The sequence below is a fragment of the Aulonocara sp. 'chitande type north' Nkhata Bay genome, linkage group LG16, assembly GCF_057382095.1.
Source record: "Aulonocara sp. 'chitande type north' Nkhata Bay isolate Kocher_YH1m ecotype deep benthic linkage group LG16, A_spYH_male_GT1.1, whole genome shotgun sequence".
Lineage (NCBI taxonomy): Eukaryota > Metazoa > Chordata > Actinopteri > Cichliformes > Cichlidae > Aulonocara > Aulonocara sp. 'chitande type north' Nkhata Bay.
Window position 1 is genome coordinate 20,189,468 of NC_141359.1, and position 10,047 is coordinate 20,199,514.

The following is a 10,047-nucleotide window of genomic DNA, read 5'->3' on the forward strand; positions in this document are numbered from 1 at the left end:
ATATATGTGCAATAAATTGTCCAATGGGTCCAATGTGCAGCCATGAACTACACATATAATATTGTAAAAGTGATGAGACATTTAATGCACAGAAGATATCGTTACTGTGCAAAGTCTTTCGCCTCCCCATATTTTTTATTTATTTTTTGCTGGCAACTCTGGTAAACAAGATCAGAGATTTCTTGAAATGTGTGCAGAGGTGGTGAGAAATTAAGATGCACTCATCATGGACGTGAATGTTATGGTAATTTGGAGCTTTTAATGATTTCTCGGAGCTGTTCTTTTTCCTAAGTAATATGACTCAACAATATACATTGAAGTTTGAATTTTGTTTTAGAGTTTCTCTTATCCACACTAGTGATGGGAAATTCTGACTCTTTTTAGAGAACCGGCTCATTCAGCTCGACTCACTAAAAAGTGCCGGCTCTTCCAATAGCCAACAGGCACTTCAGGTTGTTTTGTTACTTTAATTAATTTATTATTAACAACAATATAAAATTATGCACAAAAGGAATTACTAATGCAAAAAAAAAAGTGGTTTTATTTATATATGTTTATAGATAAATATATACGGTGGCCCCTAGAGACAAAGCACGTACACACTACAAAGCATGTTGCTAGTGTTAACTGAACTTCCTTACACAATTGAAAGCATATGTGTATTGTTTGTGTATTTATACACAAACACTCATATATGTTCAAATAATAATTGTAAAAAAATGTTTATTTACCAAATTCGGTCATTGGTACTTCCTGGCTTGTGTAGCCACTAGGTAACAAAATCTCAACACTGCCCCTTGCATCGAAAAAAAGTGCGAGAGAGAGGGTGAGAGAAAGAACTTGTTGAAAGCTTCACTAAAGATTTGGTTCTGCACGCTATAAGCAAAATAAAAGAGGCAAGGAAATTGCCTCCAGGGGCAGATAAAGCCATTATGAACAGGTTTACCCACAGGATTTGGGCTAAAATTTTGTCGCAAAACCTTAAAATGTCCTTAAAGAACACTGAAGAAGTCAGTGTGAAAGTTGCATTTTCAAAAATACCTGGGTACATGTGGACATAGCCTAAGTGGATAACATTTTTAATTAGAATTATTTGTTGTAAAGGTTAAAACCAGACTAGTTTAAAATAATAGGCTCATGAACCACCTGGTTGAAAAAAAATGTCACCACAGGAATGTTACAATAGGTATAGGCTGCTGGAGGACTCCCATGATGCACTGAGTATTTCCTCTCCAGTCAACTTTCTCATTCAACATGTGTTAATAGACCTCTCTGCTGAGTCATACTTGTTATTAATCTCTGGCTCTCTTCCACAGCATGTCCTTTATTCCGTCTTCCTTCTCTCACCCCAACCGGTCGCAGCAGATGGCCGCCCCTCCCTGAGCCTGGTTCTGCTGGAGGTTTCTTCCTGTTAAAAGGGAGTTTTTCCTTCCCACTGTCACCAAAGGGCTTGCTCATAGGGGGTCATATGATTGTTATGAATGTAGTGACAGCGTAAAGACAGCCTGTTCTTCTGATTTTCAGATGAATTTTGGGAGCCATTTTAACATTGGTTTCTATGGAAAAGTTGCAGCGAGGAGGGTGTGCATTGGTGAAATTTCTGAAAGAACCATAACATCTATTACAATAATAATAACATTGGATGAAAGAGGACAACGATGGCTACGTTTTGACGGTAAAATGATGGCTGTAGAGCAAACGCTGTGTTCATAGCAGCAGTTTAAAGAGAAGATTTTAAGATAAATTTTCCCCCTGCTCCCACTCTAGCAGTTGACCTGTCTCCTCCAACATTCCGTCCCACACACAACCATTATAAACTCTGAAACAGGTGAAAAAAAGGCATGAAACTTAAAGTAGAGCTGAAGAAAAAGTATAAACAATATTGAAAAGATAAATACCAGTTGAATAGTTCAATGTCTTGGCTTTGTTTTAAAGTTTGAATGGTGGTTCTAGGTCAACGTATGTGAAGGTAGATACAGTTGAAAGGGGAGTAACTTGAATGAGGATTTGAAGGGTTTCCCCACTGAAATACATCATAAATATTTGTTGAAGGAAGTTGAATAATTTAAAAAATATAAAAGTTAAAAATGAGAAAAATACAAGCAGTCATGTCCAAAAGAAGAGGAATCTAACGGTGGTTGAATGGTTTTTCTAAGTTGAACGGAGATAGATGCCAAAAAACATACGGAATATGAAAAGTAAAAGAACAATCACCACCCACGCTAATTAATAGTTTATGCCATTTAAATGTCATGCAGCTGTGTCAGAGATTAGCTTAAACCCCGCCCCCAAACCTTTGAAGGTTCAACGTCAAAGAAAAGTGGATGACGTCACAGTGGCTGCAGCCGAACGTGGGCGGGGCTTAAACCTATATAAAGGAGCCGTCCAGACTCCCAAGCATTTGGTTTACAAAGAGCACACATGCCTAGTCCAACTCCAACCAGCCAACAATTTATTTCCTCTTCTACATTTCAGAGTCAGAGAAATAGTAATACAAACTTAAACATGACAACTCCACACAGTAACACCTCAGTGGAAACATGGAAGTCCTTAAGTGACCACTTTTTTGGTACAATTGTACCACAGTGGCAATCTCTGCAGTTCAACCCAGAGTACTGCAACACTGAGCTGCCTTCCACTTTGCTGAAAGACATGTTGAAACTTTGTTCCATGTTAGAGGACGCAATGGACACAACCGTGGAGAAGGGAGATCCAGTGTCCACGCAGAATAATGAGCTCTCTCTTCACTCAGTGCAAACAGAGTCCCCTGAGCAAACAGAAGAAACAGGAGCAAAGGACAGCATCCTGAAAGAAATTTCTGTAGATGACCACTGTGATAAAGAAGAAACAGAAACTCCAGGACTGGAGGACTCTTCAGACTCAAAAAACCTCAAGCTGCATTTGACTGCAGAGGAGAGCAGTCTTGATGAAACATCCACAGATGACAGTGAAAACAGAGAAATTCTAACACTGCATCGTGTACCTGCACCACCTTGCGTATATCCAGATATTTTAATAGGTTTCAGCTGTGAGTCATCTGAGGAAGAAGCGTCTGTGTCATCCCAGATGTTTCCTCCTCAAACCCTCACCGCAGCCACAGTAGAACCGAAGAAGAGCTGTTTGAAGGAAAACTACTCAAAAGACTTGGACAACATAGAAGCTTTCCCCCTGGAAAAGCCTGTGAAGAATGCTATACATGTGTCAGTCGGTAATGGTGATTCAGATATTGGTTCTTATGATGTCACTCTGGCATCTGATTATCTGTCTGAAGAAAAGATTTGTGTTTATAAAGTTATTCAGTTGGTAGTTTCAGAGGCCACAAGCAAAGCCTCGTCTAAATACAAGGACTTCACACGGTGCTCGACTCTGGACTCCAACAGCGATCGTCTGCTTGAAAAAATCTGGCCTCAGATTGACGAGAGGGATTTGGATCTATCTCCAAAAACGCTGACCAATATCAACAAGGACATTTTCACCAATCTTTGCAAAGCACATAACTGCAAGGAGAAGTATTTGATTTTATGTCTGAGGGAACAGCTTGACAATATTACTGTCCCAACATTTACAAAACACCTGTTGGCCTTACCAAAAAGAGTACTCACTATATATAAAAACCGAGAAGAGTACGTAAAAGTTGTTGAAAGTTTCACTAAAGATTTGGTTCTGCACGCTATAAGCAATGCAAATGAGGCAAGGAAATTGCCTCCAGGGGCAGATAAAGCCATCATGAACAGGTTTACCCACAGGATTTGGGCTAAAATTTTGTCCCAAAAGCTTAAAATGTCCTTAGAGAACACTGAAGAAGTCAGTGTGAAAGTGTACAATGAACTCCGGCAAAAGTGGAAAAATCCAAACACTGTCCTGGAGTTAATGTTTAATGGCCAAGACAATATTGACAACGTGATTGTCAAAAGTTTCAAAAGAAATGCCCCATTGAAGAGACCTAATTTCTTCTCTAGGGTTTTCTCACGAACACGTTAAAGTTTACCTGACACCTGCATCTAAAAAGCTGCGTTTTCAAAAATACCTGGGTACATGTGGACGTAGCCTAGATGCATTACATTTTTATTATAATTCTTCATTGTTAATGTTAAAACCAGACTACTTTAAAATAATTGTCTCATGAACCACCTGGTTGATAATAATTTCACCACATTACATTATAACATTTTTCTGTCCTTTATCCCGTCTTCCTTCTCTCACCCCAACCGGTCGCAGCAGATGGCCGCCCCTCCCTGAGCCTGGTTCTGCTGGAGGTTTCTTCCTGTTAAAAGGGAGTTTTTCCTTCCCACTGTCGCCAAAGTGCTTGCTCACAGGGGGTTTTCTCACGAACACGTTAAAGTTTACCTGACACCTGCATCTAAAAAGCTGCGTTTTCAAAAATACCTGGGTACATGTGGACGTAGCCTAGATGCATTACATTTTTATTATAATTCTTCATTGTTAATGTTAAAACCAGACTACTTTAAAATAATTGTCTCATGAACCACCTGGTTGATAATAATTTCACCACATTACATTATAGCATTTTTCTGTCCTTTATTCCGTCTTCCTTCTCTCACCCCAACCGGTCGCAGCAGATGGCCGCCCCTCCCTGAGCCTGGTTCTGCTGGAGGTTTCTTCCTGTTAAAAGGGAGTTTTTCCTTCCCACTGTCGCCAAAGTGCTTGCTCACAGGGGGTCATATGATTGTTGGGTTCTGTACTATTGTAGGGTCTACCTTACAATAGAAAGCGCCTTGAGGCAACTGTTGTTGTGATTAGGCGCTATATAAATAAAATTGAATTGAATTCAAATAAAAATGAATTTTAAAAAAAGTTTTAAAAGTGTACTTAGTTTTATTTGCTGTCAATTTGCCTAGAATGGAATATCAGATTAGAACGGCCTCTAAAATATAATATTTAATTTATTAAATAAATCAAATGATTTACAGAAAATAAAATTCAAAAACACTTTCATTTTCACTGTATCTGTATGGCTATAGAGGAGCTGTTATTATTTTGCCTGTTTGTCAGTGCTGGTACGAACCCCGTTGGTGCTGTGTTGATCCTTTTGCAGAGGTTTGAAGTTCCTTTCGATAAATCTGAGTCAGTTTGGGTCGATGCTCAGTGTATTTTTCCACAACAATCTTGGTGACGAGGATGAGATTTCTTGAGTGATTTTTGTTCTCTACTTTCATTTTGATTCCAGGAAACCTGCAGGTAGACTCAATGAGTCTGAAAGAGCGCTTATGTCTGAGCAAAGTATGGAGAAGGCGAGTGCGTGGCAACTGAGATCAGACAGAGTCACCGCTGAAATCTCAATTATTAAAGAATCCAGAGTGGAGAGCGGCTGAGACCAACTTGAATTTCAGATTTTATTGAGGGTTTTTAAGGGGCAAGTATGATTAAGAACTGTAAAGTTACCCGGCGTTTGGTAAGGGTGTCAGCCATTCAGAGAAGTTCTGTAAACCGACAAGCACCTGATCAAACTACAAGGGTGCGCCTTGAGAGGTTCAAAGGTTTATTTTTATTCTTTTCATTGTTGGTTGTGGACATCTTAACTGTATAAACAACACACTGATTATACAGTTAAGATGTCCTTTTGTAATAATTACAGTTGGACCAAAATCAGCTCACAAAATGCTATAAGAAAGAAATGTTTTGATAAAATATAAAGTGTGGTAAGTGATAGTAAAATAATGAAATATATAAGAAAGTCAAATGTGTAAAATTATAAAATAATATTGCAAAACCTAGTATGAACCATAACTAAGGTTAAATTACTATGATGTCCGCCCCAAATTTGTCAACAGATGCTGGGATCACCAAAAATAGTGCCAGGAGTTTCATACAGATGTGGTGAGAAGTTTAGAGGCTCTTATAATGATTATGAATATTATATTGTAGTTTGGGGCTTTTAATGATTTCTCTAACTTTACAGTATACATTTTAATGACTTTAAAAAGGAAGAATTGGGTGCAGAAGTTTGAATTTATTCACACAGGGTAAAAAGTATACATACAAGCTCAAGTATACCCATATGGAAAAGAAATAGAAAAAACTTATAAAAGACTTGCATAAGATGTGGCCTACTTCATATAGTGAATCATATAAGGCTTATGCGATTCACTCATGAAGGTGGCCACTTTCTCATTACTTTCATATATTGTTTTAGTAAGTATCCAAAATATACAAGTTTCATGTATATAATTTTTCAAGGGATCTTATATCTGTTTTCACTCTTGTATGCTTTTCATACAAGTTTCACACAAGACAGATACAGACTTTATAAGATGTATATATATATCGTTTCCATATGGGTATGCATGCACCCCACCTTAAGCTATATTAAGATAACAATGAATTAATATCAGTAGATATGAATACAAACTTCAGTCTAAGTAAAAACAAACCCCAACAACTTTTAATCGTACTCAGCTTGAATCTGAATAAAAAGAAGCAAAATAAAAAATATCTATTTCCTGATGCCTACATTAAAATTTAGGGAACACCTAAAATGTCCAATTGTAATTTGATATACAATGAAAAATTACAGTCTTTGAATTATGCATTTATTTAAGCAAATACAAAATAATTTGAAAATATCATGTGGTGAAATTATTATTAACCAGTCTGCTTTAAGAACAACATTTACAATGGGTAATTTAAACTAATAGTTTATGCCATTTAAATGTCATGCAGCTGTGTCAGAGATTAGCTTAAACCCCGCCCCCAAACCTTTGAAGGTTCAACGTCAAAGAAAAGTGGATGACGTCACAGTGGCTGCAGCCGAACGTGGGCGGGGCTTAAACCTATATAAAGGAGCCGTCCAGACTCCCAAGCATTTGGTTTACAAAGAGCACACATGCCTAGTCCAACTCCAACCAGCCAACAATTTATTTCCTCTTCTACATTTCAGAGTCAGAGAAATAGTAATACAAACTTAAACATGACAACTCCACACAGTAACACCTCAGTGGAAACATGGAAGTCCTTAAGTGACCACTTTTTTGGTACAATTGTACCACAGTGGCAATCTCTGCAGTTCAACCCAGAGTACTGCAACACTGAGCTGCCTTCCACTTTGCTGAAAGACATGTTGAAACTTTGTTCCATGTTAGAGGACGCAATGGACACAACCGTGGAGAAGGGAGATCCAGTGTCCACGCAGAATAATGAGCTCTCTCTTCACTCAGTGCAAACAGAGTCCCCTGAGCAAACAGAAGAAACAGGAGCAAAGGACAGCATCCTGAAAGAAATTTCTGTAGATGACCACGGTGATAATGAAGAAACAGAAACTCCAGGACTGGAGGACTCTTCAGACTCAAAAAACCTCAAGCTGCATTTGACTGCAGAGGAGAGCAGTCTTGATAAAACATCCACAGCTGACAGTGAAAATTCCGAAATATCACTGCATCGTGCACCAACGCCACCTAACATATATCTAAATGTTTTTATTGGTTTTAGTGATTCATCTGAGGAAGAAGCGTCTGTGTCGTCCCAGATGTTTCTTCCTCAAACCCTCACCGCAGCCACAGTAGAACCGAAGAAGAGCTGTTTGAAGAAAAACTACTCAAAAGACTTGGACAACATAGAAGCTTCCCCCCTGGAAAAGCCTGTGAAGAAAACACTACATAGGTCAGTCCATAAGTCTGATTCAGATTTTGGTTCTTATGATGTCACTCTGGCATCTGATTATCTGTCTGAAGAAAAGATTTGTGTTTATAAAGTTATTCAGTTGGTAGTTTCAGAGGCCGCAGGCAAAGCCTCGTCTAAATACAAGGACTTCACACGGTGCCACAACTCCGACTCTATCAGCGATCGCCTGCTTGAAAAAATCTGGCCTCAGATTGACGAGAGGGATTTGGATCTATCTCCAAAAACGCTGACCAATATCAACAAGGACATTTTCACCAATCTTTGCAAAGCACATAACTGCAAGGAGAAGTATTTGATTTTATGTTTGAGGGAACAGCTTGACGATATTACTGTCCCAACATTTACAAAACACCTGTTGGCCTTACCAAAAAGAGTACTCACTATATATAAAAACCGAGAAGAGTACGTAAAAGTTGTTGAAAGCTTCACTAAAGATTTGGTTCTGCACGCTATAAGCAACGCAAATGAGGCAAGGAAATTGCCTCCAGGGGCAGATAAAGCCATCATGAACAGGTTTACCCACAGGATTTGGGCTAAAATTTTGTCCCAAAAGCTTAAAATGTCCTTAGAGAACACTGAAGAAGTCAGTGTGAAAGTGTACAATGAACTCCGGCAAAAGTGGAAAAATCCAAACACTGTCCTGGAGTTAATGTTTAATGGCCAAGACAATATTGAAAACGTGATTGTCAAAAGTTTCAAAAGAAATGCCCCATTGAAGAGACCTAATTTCTTCTCTAGGGTTTTCTCACGAGCACGTTAAAGTTTACCTGACACCTGCATCTAAAAAGCTGCGTTTTCAAAAATACCTGGGTACATGTGGACGTAGCCTAGATGCATTACATTTTTATTATAATTCTTCATTGTTAATGTTAAAACCAGACTACTTTAAAATAATTGTCTCATGAACCACCTGGTTGATAATAATTTCACCACATTACATTATAACATTTTTCTGTCCTTTATCCCGTCTTCCTTCTCTCACCCCAACCGGTCGCAGCAGATGGCCGCCCCTCCCTGAGCCTGGTTCTGCTGGAGGTTTCTTCCTGTTAAAAGGGAGTTTTTCCTTCCCACTGTTGCCAAAGTGCTTGCTCACAGGGGGTCATATGATTGTTGGGTTCTGTACTATTGTAGGGTCTACCTTACAATAGAAAGCGCCTTGAGGCAACTGTTGTTGTGATTAGGCGCTATATAAATAAAATTGAATTGAATTCAAATAAAAATGAATAATAAAAAAAAAGTTTTAAAAGTGTACTTAGTTTTATTTGCTGTCAATTTGCCTAGAATGGAATATCAGATTAGAACAGCCTCTAAAATATAATATTTAATTTATTAAATAAATCAAATGATTTACAGAAAATAAAATTCAAAAACACTTTCATTTTCACTGTATCTGTATGGCTATAGAGGAGCTGTTATTATTTTGCCTGTTTGTCAGTGCTGGTACGAACCCCGTTGGTGCTGTGTTGATCCTTTTGCAGAGGTTTGAAGTTTCTTTCGATAAATCTGAGTCAGTTTGGGTCGATGCTCAGTGTATTTTTCCACAACAATCTTGGTGACGAGGATGAGATTTCTTGAGTGATTTTTGTTCTCTACTTTCATTTTGATTCCAGGAAACCTGCAGGTAGACTCAATGAGTCTGAAAGAGCGCTTATGTCCGAGCAAAGTATGGAGAAGGCGAGTGCGTGGCAACTGAGATCAGACAGAGTCACCGCTGAAATCTCAATTATTAAAGAATCCAGAGTGGAGAGCAGCTGAGACCAACTTGAATTTCAGATTTTATTGAGGGTTTTTAAGGGGCAAGTATGATTAAGAAATGTAAAGTTACCCGGCGTTTGGTAAGGGTGTCAGCCATTCAGAGAAGTTCTGTAAACCGACAAGCACCTGATCAAACTACAAGGGTGCGCCTTGAGAGGTTCAAAAGTTTATTTTTTATTCTTTTCATTGTTGGTTGTGGACATCTTAACTGTATAAACAACACACTGATTATACAGTTAAGATGTCCTTTTGCAATAATTACAGTTGGACCAAAATCAGCTCACAAAATGCTATAAGAAAGAAATGTTTTGATAAAATTATAAAGTGTGGTAAGTGATAGTAAAGTAAGGTACGGTGGCCCTGAGAGGCCAAACGGACTGCAACTTCAGAAAACACTTGCAAAAAGAAAAATGCTGCAAAAAGAAAAACGCTGCAAAAGCACACACAACACAACAGAAATAGGAAAAAAGACAACGGAAATGTTTCTGGGGAGACAATAACCGGACGGACCAGTTGCACGAACCAAAACAAGCTAACAATTGCACTGGGACTGGGAGACACTTCAAAGAAGTGGAGCGGCCAAAGAGTAAACTTTCAAAAGTAAGTTCTGAATATTATGTCACTTATTTATGTGCAAATGTTTAATAATGAGGA

General features: G+C 38.4%; 2 protein-coding genes across 2 annotated transcripts; both read left to right on the forward strand.

Annotated features, from left to right (window-relative positions):
* Window positions 1-2,225: 2,225 nt before the first annotated feature.
* On the forward strand, window positions 2,226-6,070 carry LOC147311376 (uncharacterized). Its single transcript, XM_086267015.1, has 2 exons — window positions 2,226-3,200; window positions 5,189-6,070. The coding sequence occupies exons 1-2, from the start codon at window positions 2,422-2,424 to the stop codon at window positions 5,331-5,333; spliced, it is 924 nt and encodes a 307-aa protein (XP_086123141.1). The 5' UTR covers window positions 2,226-2,421; the 3' UTR covers window positions 5,334-6,070.
* A 647-nt stretch (window positions 6,071-6,717) lies between these two features.
* LOC147311377 (uncharacterized) lies at window positions 6,718-10,047 on the forward strand. Its single transcript, XM_086267016.1, has 2 exons — window positions 6,718-7,617; window positions 9,249-10,047. The coding sequence occupies exons 1-2, from the start codon at window positions 6,845-6,847 to the stop codon at window positions 9,391-9,393; spliced, it is 918 nt and encodes a 305-aa protein (XP_086123142.1). The 5' UTR covers window positions 6,718-6,844; the 3' UTR covers window positions 9,394-10,047.